Source organism: Cyprinodon variegatus, unplaced genomic scaffold (genome assembly GCF_000732505.1).
Source record: "Cyprinodon variegatus isolate N-32 unplaced genomic scaffold, C_variegatus-1.0 Scaffold211, whole genome shotgun sequence".
NCBI classification, from domain to species: domain Eukaryota; kingdom Metazoa; phylum Chordata; class Actinopteri; order Cyprinodontiformes; family Cyprinodontidae; genus Cyprinodon; species Cyprinodon variegatus.
The window spans coordinates 327,269-348,431 of record NW_015150664.1 but is presented as its reverse complement, the minus strand read 5'-3'; the positions used below and the strand labels follow the sequence as shown (position 1 = coordinate 348,431).

General features: G+C 35.8%; 2 protein-coding genes across 2 annotated transcripts in view; one reads left to right on the top strand and one right to left on the bottom strand.

Moving 5' to 3' along the window:
* Positions 1-1,815: 1,815 nt before the first annotated feature.
* Positions 1,816-14,950, bottom strand: pgpep1 (pyroglutamyl-peptidase I). Its single transcript, XM_015380327.1, has 5 exons — positions 14,798-14,950; positions 13,306-13,358; positions 8,857-8,973; positions 8,311-8,543; positions 1,816-3,196 (listed from the first exon to the last, which is right to left on the bottom strand). Exons 1-5 carry the CDS (start codon positions 14,829-14,831, stop codon positions 3,001-3,003), a joined length of 633 nt encoding a protein of 210 aa, XP_015235813.1. The 5' UTR covers positions 14,832-14,950; the 3' UTR covers positions 1,816-3,000.
* Positions 14,951-18,340: 3,390 nt separating this feature from the next.
* Positions 18,341-21,163, top strand: part of lsm4 (LSM4 homolog, U6 small nuclear RNA and mRNA degradation associated) — a 6,483-nt gene continuing 3,660 nt past the window's right edge. Inside the window, exons 1-4 of the mRNA XM_015380299.1 lie at positions 18,341-18,454; positions 18,819-18,860; positions 19,154-19,252; positions 20,298-20,478. Of these exons, the coding sequence (XP_015235785.1) occupies positions 18,452-18,454; positions 18,819-18,860; positions 19,154-19,252; positions 20,298-20,478 (325 nt within the window). The 5' untranslated portion in view covers positions 18,341-18,451. The remainder of the gene's footprint in view (positions 18,455-18,818; positions 18,861-19,153; positions 19,253-20,297; positions 20,479-21,163) is intronic.

Below are 21,163 nucleotides of genomic sequence, written 5' to 3'. Positions count from 1 at the left end.
TATTTTAAAGCCTTTCTTTAACAAGGTGAGATTGAAGACTGTAACAGTGCATAATGACAGACAACATTTTAGAGGACAGTCACTCAAAGCAAAAGAGCAATATTATAGGTATGTAACTAAACACACTAGGAGATACAAAAAAAAAAGTATTTGTGAGGTAGACATACGTCTGTACAGACGGCATCAAAAATACATCTTGGATATGAACCATGGAGAATTAGTAAGGCCTTTTTCAGAACATCAACAGCAACAAGGCACAGGAGAGTCAGGGATCACCTCGAAGGTTAGGCAGAATTTCTTCAGACAGCTTCTCCACGACCCTCACAAATCCAGACAATGAACTTACAAACTCAACTGCAAAGATTTTTAAACAGCATAACAATGGCAGGCTCAATTTGATGGGTTACAGGAACATTAACTTACTTCATTATCCTTTTTTGTGACCACCAATCTTCCTTTAAGTCAAAAATAAGCTGACCTGTAAAAATTAGGGATAATTTACAAAAATTTGTTGAATCTAATCTGTACAAAATTAATGCAGTTAGGAGCTGGGTCCTTGCAGCTTGAATTAAAATGTCTGGTCTACACAGTAAAACCAAGCCTAAGACAGTATAAAGGAAATCCCGTTTGCGAAATAAATCAGAACAAAAAGCTCTAAAGTTCCAGGAAAAAAATAAAACTCACAAAAAGTTACACAAATCTCACATCATCACATTTGTTTGAAAAAGAAAAAAAAAAGAAAAACTAGTTAAAATAGTTGTGGAAAGCTACATGATTCCTTTTAAAGTGACAGGAAAATAGAAGTATGCAACCCCTCAATGTTTGACAAATGCCACTTCAGAACAGAGAAAAGAAATGTACAAAATCAGAAAGTGCAACAGAAATAAAAAAGGCCCAGTTCAGACTGAAAACTCTGCATTTAACCTCAGTAAATCAGTTTCTCTCTTAAAATCGGTAACAACAATATTTCTGACTTACTGAGGAGGACATCAGAAAATTTGGAGCAAAACTAATGGCTGCACTACTATGAGAAAAAAAAAAACATTTGACTTAATTTATTTTCTCTAAACAGATTAAGATTTTTTTTTTTGGTGAATATTTACATCCATAAGCATCTTTGCACAGTTTAATTGAAACAAATTACCTGATCATACAGCATCCTTGAGTAATTTGTTTATTCCCTAATACAGATCTAAAACCACCTCACTTTCCTGCATACAAATGTAATTAAAAGGGTTTTGATTCTTTAATACAGCCAGATGCAGGGGAGTGTTCAATTTCTTGCTTTTTTGTCATGCCTAAATGTTTCAGAATATCAAATGAATTGTATTATTGTAGAGATAGATCAAGAATAAATGCTGTTTTTTTTTTCATGGGTTTTGTAGTACTAATGCATTAAACCCTTTATTAGCTGATCAGGAAGACTTGAAGCGAGGAGGGAAGGATACAGAAAAAATGTAACCCATTAATGACCGTCGTATCTACATTCGGTTTGCCTGCTTTATCACTAACCTATGTGCCACCCAACTTTTTATAAGATTATCTAATTTTTAAAATGAAAAAGATATCCAAAAAGACCTGGACCTAAGTAAAAAAGTATCTTCCACTCACTTTACACAGGGTAGCTTGTTTTTACTAATAATGAAACGATACTTACAATTGTCTTTTCATTACTTAGATTATCTCTAATTAAAGTTAATTTGATAATCTGAAACTCTGAAGGGGAACAAAAAAGCAGGAATATGTAAAGGTATAGTGGAGGATTTTCTTTTTCATAATCAAAATAAGTATTCCTCCTAATTGTCCACCGTTCTGGTGATGTGCTCGCCCCCATTTTCCCTTATTTTCCATTATTTTTGACATAGTGGAAAAATTGCAAATCTTTTTTTTTGTTTGTTTAAAAGTTGCAAACAGCAACTTTTAAACAGTGTGCACAAGGAGAAATGGGTTTAAGAGGGTGGGTCTTTTCAAAAATTCACAAAAATCCTCCACTACACCTTTAAGAGAGCAAGTACTTTCCCCCAGAACCTTATCCGTTTATTACACCTTAAAATAAACCCTTTTGTTTTAATCTGTCAGGAAATATAAAAGCTTTAATATTTTCTCAACAGCTGTGCAGCCATACAAAGAAAAAAGAAAAAAATCATCAGGATAAAACTTTCAGGCAGATTCCACTGAGCGAGATCTGTAAAATTACATTGCACAGCCCAAGGCCAGATCTCAGTGGGGTAGAATTATTTACTTATTTTTTCGGTCAGAACTGGGCCAACAAACTGGGGAAGTCTGAGCTGGAACCAACCCGTTCCCTGATTTAAATAACCTTTGTAAAGGAAGGTAAATTCACAACTTCTTATAAAGAAAACTGACCCAGAAACAATTAAACATCAAAAAGGAAAGACCGACGAGTTTAGAGTCAAAGGAGTGAAGGAAGAAGAAGCTTACAGCTAAACATTTCTACTTAAACCATATATTATGTACATGAACGTCTAATCATTTAGGTGTAAACACCTGCTACCTTCAACATACTGGGATGAAGCAACGTGGAAACGTAAAGAAGTTCTGATGCTACATTTTCCCTAATGTGCCTTCTATAGTCATCACAGTAACCCTAACCCTATAAGGTGCATTAATAGAAGTCACATTTGGGTGTTTAGATCGCTTTTAACGTCACGGTGGAGACTCTTTACATGTAATTCCTTAGTGGATATTTTTCATATTGATAAAACTTCAGAAACCAGGAAGTTTAACAGGATAAAAGTTAAATGTGACCAAAAATTGCTTTCAGTCTGCAACTCTAACGGAAGAAGATCTATGAAAATCAGAATCACACAACCTAATCATAAAAAAACATTTAAATGCTACAAAAAAGCCATGTCTCAGAAGTTCAATATGTCCAAGAAAAAAAAAAAGAAAAAAACAATAAAGAGAAGTTTTGGCTACTTGTGGTCAAGTGCAATTTGTCTTGTGTGGCAGGGGCTGGAGAGGCTGGTCTGATGTCACTTAGTGAATGTGCTGCTGGCAGTGAATCTTCTCCTCAGCCTGGTCCAGGAGCTCCAGCATCTCCCTGATGATGGCCTGCAGCGCACGGCCCAGTTCCTCCCCGCTGTAAGGCTTTCCGAGAGGAGGCACGTGAATGAAGGCAGAGCGACCGTGGCTCAGGTACAGAGATGTGTAGTAGGTGAAGTCACAGAGATATCTGCATAAAACAGCATAAATATAGGGATTTAATCCAGCAAACCAGAACAAAAACAACTGGAAGGCTGAACACACTTTAAATGTTACAATAATTATTTAAAATATACAACTGGATCAGATTTTACGTTTCTCACAGAACATGAGTAACATAATTTAAAGCAGTATGAAACACTTTCCTTTCAAAGAGCTAGACTTCTTTCTATCTTGAATTGACCTTGATCCCTCATTCTTTAGGCCTTTAAATGTTTTATCAAATCTCTGGACTCTGGCAACCTTATACTATTTGACCATGAAAGCATCAGACCCAATTAATGTCCAAAGTCATTAAATAAAGCTTTAGGCAATAAAGAGCATCTTCATCCAACATAAAGTTTCATAAAGCCTGCTTAAAGAGAAAAAATAGAATAAATTAAATAGTTTTGCTCATTTTTAGTTATTTAGTTAAAGTTAAGACTTGATAAAATAAAAAGTCATAAAAATGATGCCACGGTATAAGAGACGGATGATTTATACTTCTGCCCACTCCTTTAAAATGACTAAATAATGTATCTGACTATGATATGTATCACAATATGTTTTAGATACAATTTATCTTGATACAGTAACAAAGGCAATATGTTGCTATTTTTATCATATAATTTAGGGCTGAAACAATTTACTGGATTAATCATTGTTAATCGATTACTCAAATAACTGTCAACTAATTTAGTAATCAATTAATCAATAACTGGAGAATAGAGACTCTAAAACATGCCTCTAGCTGATAGAGGAACACACCTTGAGCAGAAATTATAATTATATAAAAATTTGCAAACATTCAGCATTTTAGATGAAAATATTTTTCATCTGTCAGTATGCTCTATCCAGAACTCAAGTGGAAAGGTTTTTGTTTCTCTTGGTATTTCGTACAAAATCTTCTTTAAGAAATCTTTAGCTATCGGATTATTAATCGATTAATTATGAAAAAAAAAAAAAAAGACAGATTAATCGATTTGCAAAAGAACAGTTAGTTGCAGCCCTAATATAATCCTAGAAAACTGTGCCAGACCTCTGTGTTACTCTGCTGCACACGAGGAGGAGTAGCTGAATAATGGGCTGTGGACTGCAAACTGGCAGCAGAGAAAAAATGCACTTATTTTAAGATCAAATTACTTTATTTAGATTTACATTTTTTCCAGTGAATTTAAGTGTTATATGAAAGTAAGACAATCAGATGTATGTTTGCTTATACATATATGAATTAATTAGATTAGATAGATTAGATTCAACTTTATTGTGATTACACAGGTACAGGTACAAGGCAATGAAATGCAGTTTAGGTCTAACCAGAAGTGCAATAGCAGCAAGTGCAGGATAAATAATGGTTCTATAAATATAGGTCATGGGTTTCTACTGAAAACGTATAGAGATGAATACCATTATAAACAGAATTTTACTAATAGATTTGTCCTATGAATATAATATATAGATAACTAGTGTTATGAGCTAAATTTACAGCTGGATATGTACCGAATATAATTGAAGGTGGATATTACTATAAAAAGGGTTTTTACAGTTATGTACAATAGCATAATATACAGATGGCTTTTACTTTAAAATGAATAAATAAAGTTTGGACAGAAGCTATCTAAATTAAAGTGCAGTGGAAGGTAATTGCATATTACAGTTAAAGTACGGTATTGCAAATGTATATGTAAACAATTGGTACTGTGAATAAGTAGTCGGCAGTGCAAATTAATATTCAGTCAAGGTGAGTAGTGCAAGATGCATGTAAAAAGTTGTCACAATAGTAACAGTCAGGAGTGTAGGTGAACATTACAGTCTTGTAAAAAAAGAATAGCAAAATGGAGGTAGGTGTGAGGAGGGAGAGCAGAGTCTATCAGTGAGGGTCAGAGTTCAGTAAAGAGAAAGCTCTGGGGAAAAAGCTGTTCTTTTGTCTGCTGGTTCTGGTCCGGAGGCACCTGAAACGCCTGCCAGAGGGCAGGAGAGTTTCTTCTTACATCCTAATAGTTTCTTCTTACATACTAACATTACTATTTGATGTTATACTTCTTCAGATTTCGAATTAATATTAAGGCATATAAAAACATTAAAATAATGGAAAGTTTTCCAACTCCAGATGCAGCTAAATCCTGGTCTTTGCATTTAAACATCGGGTCCAATATGGATTCCAAAGGAGATTCAATTCAATTCAAAACTACTTGATCCCAAAGAATTATGGCTATAAGATAATACAATGTGTTTATGGTGGGTTTGTGCAAAAGCAGGAGATGGGAACTTATTCATAACTTCATAGAAATGTTTAAAAGTATTGCAGCCATAAATACATACAACCTGGCAGGTGCTGGGAATGCTTTTCAGACTTTTTAATCCAAATGTTGATACAGTTTGAATGTGTTACACATAGGCATGTATAATCCCCGCCATTGGTTTTCAAATGCAATATGAATAAGGCATTGCATTATGACCATCTGGCTAAACTTCTAAATATTGATTGATTGATTGATTGGATAATTGGCAAATAAGTTTTTCAGAATTCAATATGGATTCAGAGCACCCTCTGAAAGGATTCACCGTTTTTGATTTAAAACTTTGTGTGATTTACATCTTACTGAAGGAATGCAACGTAAATCATGTAGATAACTTTACTGCTATGTTGATGCAGTCGCGGATGGGCATATGAGACTATCAGGAATATTCCCTGGTGGGCCAGAAGTTTAGGACATGAAGTCCTGTCGCCATTGACCTTGTAATCACGCTGTTGTTCTGTAGCCCCACAGTTCAAACAAATTATCTTTGTATCCTGCTCTCCAGCTAGGCTTAACTGCTCAGGGTGTGACCGCCGGGGGGACCTCTTCATGAGCGACTACCAGCAGGCATTGAGCTGCTGAGATCCAAATGTTTGCCCTAAACCCCCTAGCATATGGAAAGAAAAACAAACGCTGTGGTTCTCATAACTCAAGAAGACCAGCAGTGCTGTGACTTCAGCTGATGATAATATTCATCAGCCAAACATTACTTATGCTACAAATACTCAACAAAACGTCAACCCAGCAGATGAAATTGAGTAAATCTGTCAGAAACTCTTTTCTCCCAAATTCCGCCGAGAGTAAATATGTGCATCATCAGTGTTAGTTTGCTAATGCTTTTTTATTTACAGATTTTAGGAAAGCAGAACAATTTAGATCTATACACACTTTACTTTAATGCCAATACAGTAATCGAATGGTTCTGCTATTGTCCTCCGTAATGATATAGGTCTACCATGGTCGTTTATATGAAAGAAAAAAAATCAGTACATTTTTGAGATGCATCATTAGTTAATAAAAAAAAAAAAAGAACCTACACAAAATTACAAAATCCTATTGAAACATTTAAATCAATGCTGAAACTAATTGTGGCCCAAAAATTCAAAATTGAATCAAATTGTAAAGTGCCTAACAATATTCAAAGCTATTCATGATACCCATTGGTAGTAATATTGTAATGCCTGATTAATTAACTAACCTACTATTAGCCTATCTTAAACTGCAACATGTTTTCCCTTTAATTTCAGATTAGGATTAGAGAATTTGTTGTATTAGCAATTTTGAAAATGGCAATTTCCAACTCACAGGGGCACCAGACTTGTTTGCTAATTGCACTCTACAATCAATAGCCCCATTTCCACCACCGTCTGAAAACTGATCCATGCTGAGTTCAGACCAAGCTTGGATCAGGGAACTGTACCGAGCTCGGTTCCTTAAGACTGTTTACACATCACGCTGGTACAGTTCCTTGCCTCCTAGTGACGATCTATGGTACTACTGCTCTCTAGTGGGAAACAAGCAAATCAACATGGCGGCGCCCGTAACATTCAGGGAGTTTGGTTGTAATTGTGATATTTTGTTGCCTGTGGAGAGCCAGGCAACGAAGACAGCTTTTGGTGAACTTACTTGATATTTTACTTTGCTATATTTGCTGTTATAAGTGGGTAAAAAGTAGTTTTAATATGTTTTTAAGTGAGAAAGTCCACCTAAAAAATTTAATTTGTGCAGTTAGTTCATCAAGATTACGATCCTTCAAATAATATGTCAGAGCAGCTCAGACCACCGTACACCCGCGGTGCGCCGTCAACGGCAGCCTTTGGTCCGGCCGCCTCTTGAGAAATTTCAGCTACTGTCGGAGGCGGCCGGAAGGCATTTTTTCATGTACGTAATCCAAACAGCAGGCACCAGAATAATAACAGTGAACATTTTTTCCAGCAGGTTTTAACATTTTAAGTTAATTTAGGTATTAATAAACTGTTTCAGTAAAGTGATCCTAGCTATCTGCATTAGCAGCACTGTGTCTGTCTCCCTGCCAGCTCCCAGATCAGCTTCTCTGATTGGTTGATGTGGCGCTTCGAGCAGCAGAAGTTAAATTTTTCCCAACTCCAGCATCTGATGCTTGTGCAGCACGTCAGATGCTCTGAAGCTCATGAGCCGCTGCTTCAGGTGCTCAGACCCATCAAGATGAGCTGCTCCTGCAGCTCAAAATGTGCTGCAGGACCTTTTGCGTCAATCATTAGCTTGGATGTAAACTAGCTGCTTCTGCTGCCTCTACCGCGTGCCGTCTAAACGTAGCATTATCTCGGTTACCGTTCTCGGACCGTTCTAGGCACAGTTTCAAAAGGGTAGTGTAAATGGGGCTAATGTTCAACAAGAAATGATATCCAGCTCAACAAGCTAGTCTTTTTAATAAAAAAGTTAAGATTAACAGTGAAAAAAATGTCTTGCTTTAATAAGACTTTTTTTCTGCAAACACATATATATATATATATATAGGGATTATTTGTTGCTTATGGGTATCCCTTAGAAGAATAGTAAGAAAATCCCAATTGCAATTTTTTGTAAAGAAAAATAAATAAACAAGTAATTCACAGCCGTACTTCAGATGTCCTCAGCCATAATAAATCTAGTCAGTTTACTAAAACCCAGTTTGTGAAGCAAATAGAATTAAAATACAGATAATCCTGTTGATGAAGTGAATTTTTTTTTTTTTTTTTGCATTTATCTAAACAGAATAAAAGTAAGACAAAAGAATTAAAAACAACAATAGAAAACATATATATATATAAAAAAAAAAGTGAGTTACCTTCCAGCATCTTTGGACACAGATACAGCCACCCCCAGCCCGGATGCAGTTACTCTCTTGCAGACTGACTCCATGTCAATAACTGAGTTGATGCAGTCTGGGCCTCCCACAATGCAACACTGTGAGTCCGGACAGAAGCTGCTGTTGTCCAGGCCTTTGTAGCCGTGATTTCTGCCACACTTCTCCAGTGTCACAGTGGTGGCCATCCCTGAGACTCCGACATGAACTACCAGCTGAACAACAAACACACTGTTAGAAGAACTGAAACAGCTTCCCATCCTTCTCTGCTAAACCCTTATAACTTTAGTCTTAAACATAAAATTGTCTTCATACATGACAAAACCAAATCATTGTGATGACTTCAAGAAATAATTGGAGCTAACTGTGTTTATGTTGTTTCAAGGCCACATTTGCAGGTAAACGTATTTCAATTTGAACAGATAAAATCTTAACCAGTTAACCTAACATTTAAGACACATGCGGCACAAAGTTTAACCTTTAAAAACCAGGTCATGTGGGATGGTAAATGATTATCTTAGTTCTTACTCGTGGTTGGTACTGTTTCAAAAACTTTGGAACCATGAGCTCGACTTTCTTGTATTCCACAGGAACCTCGTATACATGCAGGTCAATGTTATTGCCCAGTCCAAGCTTCTTCATTTCCTAAAAAAAAAAAAAATAAATAAAAGGATTTAAGAAATGCTTTACTGTTAAAGAAATTTAAAAGGGGATCAATTACTAAATGTGATTTTTTTTAATCATCCTGTGGCAAAACAAAAGCCCTGTACCTAAATTATCCATCGGTAATTTGACTTTCAAGGTAGCAGACATTTTATATATATATAAAAAAAAATAAACCTCCAGAAAATAAATTTTCTTTCTTAATTTATTAAAGATGTACTTTAATCAATGACAGATTTGGTGCTGGTTCCTTAGTGAACAGTTCTTTTAAAGCTCAGAACACTAATTATTGATGATCTTCCTTAAGAACTACAGATAACATATTTATTTAGTTTCTGCATGAATGAAAGGTGAATGTCAAAAGTGGCAAAGCCTTCACTGAAAATCCGCAAATATAGTAAAATCATCTATGACTAAATAAAACTAGCATGAATTATATTATGCCTTCTCTGGATCCATTTACAATAACAGCTACATCCAACTTCATATATGTGAGAATAAAAAGACTATTAATTTATTTTACCAGTAAAGAAGCTGTCATGTTGTAGCAATGATCATTACTTATAATTTTATCAGATTATATTATAAAATAAGTGTAGAGCAGAAATTGAGGCTAGACTGCTGTACATTAAATCCTGATTATGTAATCTTTTCAAACTAAAACAATTAAATGTGTGGTTATCTTAAGCCCTTTTTTAGCACCTTAAGTTAGCATTTAGTTCAGTTAACATTGGTTTCTGTGCATGATCCCGATAAAGTTTGCGGTTCTATAACCGTACAAACATTACCCAATGTTCTGTGATAAATAAAACTGGACCCTTACAGTCTAAGAAAGAGGAACTTTCCAGAAAAGTAATGTTCCAATTCTTGATATTTAAAGCCATCTTCATCTAAACGAACAGCCAACACGATTCTCCTTACAACATCTTTTATGCTTTGTGTTGCAAAGCAGGTTCAACAGAAGCCACCCCAGTTAAATGAATATTAAAATTCATAGTACATAACATTAATGTTGCAATTTAACCCATACTAGTCTAGCAGGACTATAAATGTATTTAATGTATTCTGGCCTACAGGCCAAAAGAAGACTAAAAAATACCAAAAATGTATTCAAGGATTGGCAGAAAACACAAGCGACCTGAAAAAAAACTAATTTTAACACCAGACACTTCTCGATACAAATTGTTTAATAATAATCAAATACTTTAAAAAACAACTAGACCCAACACATGGTCACTGACATAGGCAACATTTAAATTGATAATTAAAGACCTTAGTTCACCACCAGCTCAGTGGGTCTTCAGCTTAAAGACCCAACATCCACACTGATGAGTGTTTCAAGCTGCCTGTAAGTGCCGCTTTGATCCAGTCAGAGACCATTTAAGACTAGAACACACCGGTTGCGTACGACTTTTTGCCTAACTAGGAAGGGTGGGCAGACCTGCACAGATTTTCTTCACCTCTGTGCCAAACAAATTAAAACCATTTCATCAATTGACTTGGACAGATTATGAAGAGTAATAAAAAAAAAACACCAGCACATTTTATAAAGCAAAGCAAGTCATTTCAGCATCTCAAAGATAATGTTCATATGCTTATAAAGAGATCTACTTCTAAAGAAAAGAAAAACAGCAATAAACGTCGGTGGTTTATATCCTGAGTGAGGCAGAGAGGTGATTCTCAGAAAGCAATTTGAGAAGTTTATCTTTCTTTTTTCATAGAGGTGAGACAGATATGCCACGCTTACCTGCACTGTGACCCTCGTCATTTCATTTTTTGTTAGACTCAAACAGGATCACTGTTTTACTATATCAGTTTTTTCTCCTCCTGAAGTTTTTTTTCGAGGACAGTTATAAATTCCACTTTCTGTCCCTGGTTATTTTTGCGAGGCTCAAAGAGCATTGCGCTACTTTATCAATTTTCTGTCCTCCTAAACTCTTATCATGGGTAAAGTATTCTTTTTTAATGTTTCATTCATTGTTTTTGCACGAGTCCGTCCCGCTTACAATAAACTCCAAAACTGATTCTTTCCTTGTGCGATTAACAGATTTTATTTAGTATTTACCCCCAAAGCGGATGTGTTTTACTCTGTAACCGCAGCTCTCTCTTCCTTTCACAACCATGAAATTGGCGCTGAATTGCTGAGTAGTACAACCAAAATCTCAGTCAGAGCTATGCCCCATTGCCTAAAATCGTGGTGGATGTATGGCTGGACGATATACAAAAAAAGCATTTCAATAAAAAAATGCATATTGATCGATATTGATAATTATCTAAAAGATTCTAGACACTTATTTCTCTGGTTTCATTCTCTGTCTATGTAGTGAACTGAGAGGCTGAGGTAGCACTTGGATGTGCGACTTGACCAGAGCTCCGATGGTGTGGCGTAGTGAGACACGGAATGCAGATTATTTTACCATGATTATCTGAACTCATTGCACAGATGAAGGAGTGCTGGGTTAGAGAAAAACTTGCAGCCCAGATTTTCATATACCGGTATATATAAAGAAAGGTTTTCATCGCTATGAAGCATGTTACTGCATGGGTGATGTCCTTATGTTGCTTGGATGCTTTGTCATATTTATCACAAAGGGGGAAGCCCAGTTTAGCTTGCTTTGCCTGCTTTGTTTCCTGAAGATTCATCCGATGACGTAGAACCATGCCGGGGCCGACACAGCTCGTTCTCCATTGGGTGTTAGCGGCTTTGATGATAAAAAAAGTGCGTTGTGTTATCAGACTTTGCCAGTTCCCTGCAACTTTTACAAATCACTGTGGTTTGTTTTTTGTATGACTTGCAATAGCCGAAATATTGTCAAACTGGCGAGCTACTAAAGCCCTTCTTTGGAACAATTTCCTCCGCCTCTCCTGCTGCGTCATCTTCACCTGCTCTGTGTTGTGGTTTGAGAGACTGGTGCTTAGTGACGGCGTGCCCAGGTCCGCGTTTGCAATTGTTTGGGAGGAACTGATGACTGTAGCATCAGCCTACATGATAGATAGACGTGTGGCGCAATAGAAAGCTGCAGTTTTCCTTTCTTTTCATTGTAGCCTATCAATCGATGTATATATTGTTATTGAATTATGGTCTAGCCCTAGTTAGGTGTGATCATCCCCGTTCACTTTTAATGAGCACTAAAATCAAATTCAGTGTGTTCTGGCCTAAGATTTTGTGTCTAAATGATTGCTACTGCAGATATTTTTCGGATTACATCCAACGGAAAGGCTTTTAGTGAATTTCTATGGTTAAAAAAATTAAACCTAAATTAAAAACAAGAAAGCTGGACTGATTTTTTTGTTCTATAACTTAAAACCATTATCTTTAGCTCAAGTCCATCTGCTTTAGTTTGTATTCAGATCTGAAACTTTTTCTATCCCTATTTGTCCACTTTCAGTGTTATTTTGAGCAATTAAACCACAAAATATAAGGTTCAGGAACCAAAAAAAAAAAGCAGTAAAGTTACTAATAAAACATTAATAGATCTCCAGGCATATTTCTTCCGACTCCAGGTATCAGAAGAAATATTATCAAAGATCACTTCATGTCTTAGAAACTTAAAAATCTATGTTATGATTTTGCCTTAATATATCAGATTTTTTTTTTATATCAATACCAGGTATTACAGCACAAAACAGTTTAAAAAAACCAAAAAACTTCTATTTGATGATAACCTTCATGCAGCTCAGTCACATCTAAGTTTTTACTTTCTGAAAGGATTCTTGTAAAGTTACTGCCGTCCCAGATTACCCATCCCAAGGTATCCATAACTCATAAACAATGCTGCTAAGCAACAAAGATTTTATCATAAATTTCATAAGGAAGACAAATCTGTGTCAAATTCACAGCCAGCGATCCCCCTCAGTCTCCATTTAGGTCAAGTCAACCACCCCACCACCCCCAACACACACGCACACACACACACAGTAGTATAAAAGGTCATGTCTGTGACCCTGCCTCAATGCAGCCTTTTGTTGGGCTCTAATATCCTTATCAAGTCCGTCTAGACACCCTGACAACCACCATCATCCCCCACATAAAGCCTCCAGCAAACAGCGCTGCACAGTGTGAAGCCGGCCGGGCGACGGCCATTAAAGTGTCACATAACTGTCTGCCATACAAACAGCTCCAAATGTGAACAAAAACCTGTGATACAACATGTAGAACTTTACTAGCATCAAGTGTTGTTATTGCATGTCCGCACTAAGAGAGACTCTGCAGGAAACATTAAAACCATATTCAATTCTCATTTTCCGTGTCCATTTACCATTAAATAAATAATTGTAATAATGTTCAATAAATCAAATAGATGAGGGGAATACCTGCACTGCTACCCAGCTGGCGTTGACAGTGTGTTCTCCAAAGGGTCCAAAACCTGCAAGAGACCTGATGTTTATTTTATCCATTTAAGACTATTATCATCACTGTGTAAAAGTTAAAACACTTTACTTGAGGATTAACTACTGGGAAATGATTTTGTAAATATTATTTTATTTAATTTATAGAAGGAAAGCGTAACCATTTTACCGTTAAAATATTTTAGGCCTTAAGATTTTAAAAATAAAGTGTTTTCCTTTTAATGAACTGGAAACTAGATATGCTTTTCTAAAGTTTATGGGTAATCATTATTTTGTAATGCTCTGAATTATTAAAAAAAAAAAACTTAAGAAAAACATCTCAAGAGCTAATGACTACTCACTCAGACTTGTTTATACAGGGATCTATGACTGACCCCCCTTTCTCCACCACCCACCCCAGGGTCAGTGGGTCCCTGGGGGTTGGGTGGAGAAAGGATCAGTCTGTCTGACAGGCTGCTGAAAAGGAGCAGAGCGAGGGGCCAGCAGCTGCCAGCCGGCCTGCTATTGTGCAGGAACCGTTCGCAGGCAATCGACACGTCTCTGCAACCTTTTGTGTCTGACTATACAAAATCTCAGTCTGGTTCTAGTTTGAAAATGAATTATTAGGACTGTAAATATTGCAATATTTCTTTACAAAACAATCAAAAACATGTATGTTTTACTTATTAGAATCAGTAGTATCTTCAGAATACTTCCGTTTGTTGAATAGTGACTGAACAGATGTTAAAGGAAGAAAAAGCTGCTTGAAATTAAGAGGATTTAATCCTCTTAACTCCACTGTCAGGCAAAATATTGCAGGTAAAAACAAACATGGCAGGACATATTTTACTCATAATGATTTTATTTATGAGTGATTTCTCCGGCCATAAAGAGGACAAATCATCAGATAAACCCTGAAAAATCAAAATAAAGTTAAAAATAAGACCAACCAGAAATGTATTTGAAAACTGCCCATTCAAAAAAAATGTTTATATTTTCTTGATGTCGACAATTAGTAATAAAATATAGCTATTATTATTGATAAAGATCACAGATCACTCTCTAACTAATGTTTAAAAATCGAGATAAAGTCATTAAAAAAAAATAGTATCGCATTATAGAGAAATAAACTCTAAGAAACAGTAAACCTAGAAAAACACAGATCTAATAGTTTTTTTTTTTTTTTTTTAAACAGCAATAATAATTTGTAGACAATTCTGCCCTGTTCAATGTGGACGTTTATAAAGAGACAATACTGAAATACTCAGCAGCTGTCTAGAAGCATGTAAATAACTGCAAGTATAAACCAAAGATAACAAGAAAGCGTTTGGTTCAGGGTGGAAGTGAAGCTCAGGAGAACCTGACGCCATTAAGGCAGAGCAGCTGTCATCTTCGCCAACTTTTCCTTTACTTTATTCCCCTGCCAGAGCCTCCATGAAACAAAACTACTAAAACAACATTGAGATGAAACACCAACCTGTCACCAACACAGTCCGGCTGTTGTTATCCATTTCCTAAAATGTCGCCTAGAATCCTCAACTAACTCGGTTTGTAAACTGAAGCAGATCCGCACAGAGAGTCAAAGCCCCCCTAAGCTGACTGCTCCTTCTGCCACAATCAGAGGAATCGAGAAATCCTCCTTACGTCTACGTGCTACGTCAAAAGCTGCGTCAACACGTCGCGTTCTTCTTCTTCTTCTTCTGTTTTTGGTAAGCGGTTGCCTTGTCAACCTTTGTTAGTTATTCCGCCTCTCACTGTACTGGAGTGCGAACGAAAGATAAGAAATAATAAATAAATAAAAATACTACTGCCGTTGGCCCTTATTCAGAAACTTGTTTTAATATTTAACATAGCAAATTTTGTACTTTTGAAACGGTGCTTCTTTCCTATATAAGCTTTAATTATTTACACTCTCCAGCTGAATAACATATATAAACATTTTATTTGGGTGCTTATGCTATCTTAAACAGTTTAATTTAGTCCAATATTTTATATTCGGACATAATTCATTATTCTTTATTCCTGTCCAGTTTCTTAAAATGTTCTTAAATGTTTGTATATCCTAAAGATACTGACAAAACTCTTTAATTGTCAGAGTCCAGTAAGTAAATTAGAGCGAGAGAGAAAATTCAGGCATCTGCAAAATGCAGGTTGCAATTTTGAATTCATTATCTGCCCTAATGTGCCATAACTTTATAGGCAAGACAGGTACAATTGTCTTGGATAATATTAATAATAATATTAATAATGATAATATTAACAATATTAACAATAATAATAATAATAATAATAATAGTGCAAAGGGGAATAGTGCAAAGGAAATGGTAAGGATGACGTCTAGATAGTCACAAAAACAAGAAATACGGTCAAGAAAAGAAAGAGGTAGAAGTTGTTCAGATGGGAGTGAAGTAAGAGAGGAACAAAGTAAAATGACAAAAACAAATGCAAACCCGATAAAACAGGTGCTGGGAGGGCAAGCAAAGGGGCAAGAGGAGGAGAAAGGGATAGTTGAATTTAAACAAGAAGGAGAACCCTTACATCCAGTTAAACTAAAAAGAGCAACTGAGAAGGAAATTGGATGTCGAACAAGAAATTAAAGAAGGATGAGTTATTGATGCAACAAGGACAAAACACAAAATAGACGGAGTTGTTAAAGACACTATGGCAATAATTTTACCTCTTTAGAATGTGGTTCTAGGGTCTGTGCAGATTGGTTACATAAACTTCAGGGTTAGAGAATACATTCCTGATCCAAAAAGGTGTTTTGTTTGTCAAAGTACGGAGCACATAGCAAAGCTGTGCAAAGTGTGTGGAAGTGTGACAAAAATGCCACACTTCCACACACATGTTGTAATTGTGAAGGAGAACATAGTGCAGCATATGGTGGATGCATAGTAAACAGGGAAACAAGACAAGCACAGAGAATAAAAATATCAAGAAGATTCAAGTCAGAAAACCAATGACTCACAAAGTAAAAAGAAGAAAACCATTTTCAGAACAACAGATGAATGTAATGTATGTAAGCACTAATGTAATGTAGATAAAAATACAATGATGGTTAAAAAAAAAAGATAACTTTGTGGTATCTATTTGTCAATTAATAATTTTACAGTGCACATTAAAAAGAAAAGTTCATCAAATTAAAACAATTGAAGAAGTAGCAGGAAGGTTTTTATGACATGAAAGATGCAAATTCACTAACTTTTGAGTTCAGCTTGATATTACAAAGAAAAAAGGAATAATTGAAGAAAATTGTCATACATACAATTCAGTGGAAGTCTCATAGCAAATGGTCAAGAATTTAAAAAATATAAAAATGAATTAGAAACACCTACAGATGTTTTATGTGTCCTGTAGACTAGGTTAAAACCATCTTTACATTTAAAAATTCAGTTACAGTTCAATCAGAAAAGACAAAAATAGGAACAGCAATGGAGGAGGTTGTGCAAACTTCATTAAAGATGGATAGGCAGGCATATAAAGAGAATCATGTACCTGGAGAGTATGAATGTTTCAGTGTAGAAATGAAAATTAGAAGAAATTGGCAAATATTAGGATTCACAATTTTTTTAATCCATGCAAAATGTTAGAAAGTGAGGTATTTAATAAAATTTCGAGAAAGATAAAAATAAAATACATTTGGTATGGTGACTTCAGTGCATGTAATAGCTTATGGTGAAGCAGACCGGCAGACAATAATGGTGGTATAGTGGAAGAAATAATCGATGAAAGGTCACTGGTGTCTCTTAATAATGGACAGGAAATAAAATGCATAAAAGTGCTGTGTCATGCCCTGATTTAACTTTAGTATCCAGCTCAATCATTAGTTCTTGTGAGTGTGGTGTGTGGAGAGAATCCACAATAGGAAGTGATCAGTTTCCAGTTAGCACAATTATTAAAGATAAGTTATTTAGAAAAGATTAAATAAATTTAACAAGATGGTGCTTTAATAAAGCTAATTGGCATTTTTTTTTTTCAAAATGTGTATGATCAAGCAAGTCATTAAGTGACACTAAAGGGAAATGTTGATGAGCGCACTAAACAGGTAACGGAACATATACTAAATGCTGCAGTTGTTTCAAAAGCTTGTAAGACAATCAAAGAGGCTAAGACAGAAACATGGAGATAGCTCTTCCATAGAGCACAAATTAAAGTTATGGTGGAGGAGGTTCTTTTTCCTGGTGGATCATCTAAATAAGTGGTCCTCCTAATTGTCAATCATTCTGGTGAGATGTTTACCTAAGTGCTGTCCTATGTGCTTGTCCCCATTTTCACTGGTGTTACTGGTGTTGAGTCTGACATAGTGGAAAAATTGCAAATTCTTTTGGAAAGTAAGCTTGAGCGATACAAACAGCAACTTTTAAAAACAGTGTGCATGAGGAGAAATGGGCTCATGTATGCTCTCGCACACAGTCAATAGACGTTTCCTCTCGGGAGTGGTAAACAAAGGATGAAGGAAAGGTGGCAAAAATAATGGGAAGAAGAAAGGAAAGGATGATGGTTTTATAGGATTCAACGGAAAGTCGGAGAAATGAGGATAGTAGAAGGAAGCAGAAGAGAGGAAACAGTTATTTCAGGACTTAGATTTCTGCATACAGGATTTAATAATACACTATTCAAAATAGTAACATATGTCAGGCAAATGTGAAGTTTGTGGACAAGATGAAACAGTAGAACAAGTAGTGATGTATTGTAAGAAGTATGAAGAAGAAAGAATTTGGTTAGAGACCTAAATAAGGAGAAAGTTTAATTGGATTTGATATATATTCTGCAGAAAAAGTAAAAGAAATTTTTTTATCAATATTTATTTCAATATTTAAAAATAACAGGAATAATTAGGAGGATTCAGTATTTTTAAAGTAATATTATAGATAAAGATATATAGATAAATAAATGTGTCTTTAGGAATAGGGCCATTCTGACTCCCCACCAGTTGGTGGCGGTAATGCGCACCGAAAAAGTTGTTTGCCAACCGCCATCAAACGCGACAAGAAAAGACAGTAGGGGGCGGTATGCACATGTCAGTTGTTTGCAATTCGCCGATCAAAGGAAAGAAGAAGAAGAATTGCAGGTGCTAAAATCGTGTTGTACTAAGCAAGAGACAGAAAAAATATAACGCCAATCAGCCATTATGGTGAGTAAACAACAAAGAGGTTTGAATGGTGGCTTGCTTTGATTATTTAAAAAGTAAAGCTTCAGTTCAGTTCGTAGTAACCGTCTTTTCTGGTGTGTAAATCAGTAAATTGTTGAGACGGCAGCTAGCCTATATTAGCATCTTAAGCTAAGTTTGGTTTTCGTTAAGCGGAGAAGCGGGTTTTCTGTAAATAGGTGTCTGCAATTTTATAAATATTAAGTGTAGTTCTATAAAGTTTATATTTCAGATTTGTAATATGTATTTTACACGAGTCTCTAGACATTAATGGAAAAACCCGTTCTCTGTGTTTTAAGCAGCAGACATATAATATTCTTAATTGTATCTTTTTTTCCTTTTTCATCAGCTTCCGTTGTCTCTGTTGAAAACTGCTCAGAATCATCCCATGGTAAGGAGATGCAGTGCAGCAATACCTCTGCAGCATTTAATGATTATCCATAAATGTACATCTTTGGCTGTGAAAAACCAATGGATTGGGCTGTTTCTATGGAGTATAACACAAACTTCACTTAATTATCAGCCCTTTTTGTAATCATATTAGCTATATTTTGTGTTCTGAGGATTGTTTATTCACATGATGATGTTATTAATGAAAGTCAGCAGTGTCTTCAGCTGACTTTCATTCGGTTTGTGTTATTTGCAAGACAGATCTGGATAAATTCTCTTTCTTTTATGTTCTAGTTGGTAGAGCTTAAGAATGGGGAAACCTACAACGGTCACCTGGTGAGCTGTGACAACTGGATGAATATAAACCTGAGAGAAGTCATCTGCACGTCCAGGGTAAAGCAATGTGTCATAAACATATAATTTATGTAGATAAGAGAACAAGACTAGTTATGTTCACACTCGCATAAGTAGTAAACTGATGATTTCTATCCATAAACTGTTATTTTAAATGGTAAATGCCCTGTACGTGTATATCGTTTTTTCAAGTCAGAGGACTTGACCAACGCGCTCAACACTGCATCCAGTCAGTCACCCAATCACACACACTCACACTGATGGTTGCAAGTTACATTGTAGCCACAGCTGCACTGACAGAAGTGAGACAGCTGTACACTTTGGCCACCAGTACCTCTGACCATTAGTTTTAATCCAAACACTATCATTTGATCAAGGAAATTTACACATGTAAACATAGAGAAAGCACTGCATCCATGGCAATCAGTGCCCTGATGTCTAAAATAAGAATGGTTAGGTTTTTACAAGTTGATTCTTAAATTTTAGAGGTTGATAAGTTTGTCTGGAATCACTGCTTTTTGATATGTTTAAGTCTACACTACTACCTGACCATGACATCGTTTTTTTTTTTTTTTTTAAGTGTTTGCTTAAAGATCAATATAGTTAGGGAAATGTTAACCCTTAAAGAGATGTATAAAGCCGATTTCAGTATTTTGACATTGACGTCTTAAAAAAAAAATCCAGCTATTATTTGGTGCAGGACTGGTACATGACATTCTTTCGGTAGAACAGCTGTTGTATGCAACTTTGTTTTATTTTATTCACATTTTAACTATTAAGAAACTGCCTGTATCTTTGTAAAATCTTAAGTCTGTAAACAGAAACAGAAAAAAATCTTTGAACCCACTTAAACCTATTTCAAAATACCAAACAAAGTTCCTCTATAAAGGCTTGAAAAAAAGAAACGTACTTATCTTGTTTTCGTCTTCATGTCTCCAACTTCCAAATGTTTTCAGGATTACTGAGCTTTGTCTCTTTCTCATAGTCATTGTTGGCTATTGTCTTTATATAGAACACAGAATTTCTTTGTGATGGATAGTTTGTGGTTGAGAAATAAAGGAAGACTCTCATTTCCCTCTCACAGGATGGAGACAAGTTCTGGAGGATGCCTGAGTGCTACATCAGAGGCAGCACGATCAAGTACCTCCGAATCCCTGATGAGATCATCGATATGGTGAAGGAGGAGGTGATGTCAAAGGGGCGCGGGCGTGGAGGATCCCAGCAGAATAAACAGCAGGGCAAAGGAAGAGGAGGACCTGGCCGAGGTGAAAAGAAGCTCTTTTTCTTGATTGTTTTCTAATCCATAAATATACAGCTTAAACCTTTTTTATTGAAAAATGCTCTGTCCTCTTTCTGATGCTGATACTGAATACACTGCAGCTGTGGTGCAGGTGCCATGTAGAACCTAAATCATTTAAATCAATGTGTATGCTCGCATCAGCCTTGGTTGTAGTGCTGATCTGGTAACAGAGGTTGTGTTGCTCAATGAAAAGATTTAGAAAGTTTGACCTGTCACTGCTGCGACGTCTGCATCAAGGTCCTCATGGATTTTGCTAACCAAATAAGAAAAGCCCGGCCATAGATGGTAAGGGTTAACTAGTCCATTGTAAACAAAACATTCATCCATGCATTTTCTTCTGCTTCATACGTAGGGCTGGGTATTGTTCAAAAATTTTAGGTTCCGGTACCAATACCGGTACCTTCACTTCGATACCGGTTCCTGAACAATACTTTTTTCTATACCAGTTTTATAATATCAATTGGAAGAAAAAGAAAATTACACAACATAAAAAAGTACAAATCTTGAGTTTTATTTTAAGCTCTGATTTTTCCATTTACATTTTTCCTCTTACATAAAAAAAAAAAAAAAATCAGTGTCTAATATTCACTGTTACATTGTGAGGACCTTTTTACTCAGCAGTTTTCCTTTTTTAAAAATGACCATGTCTG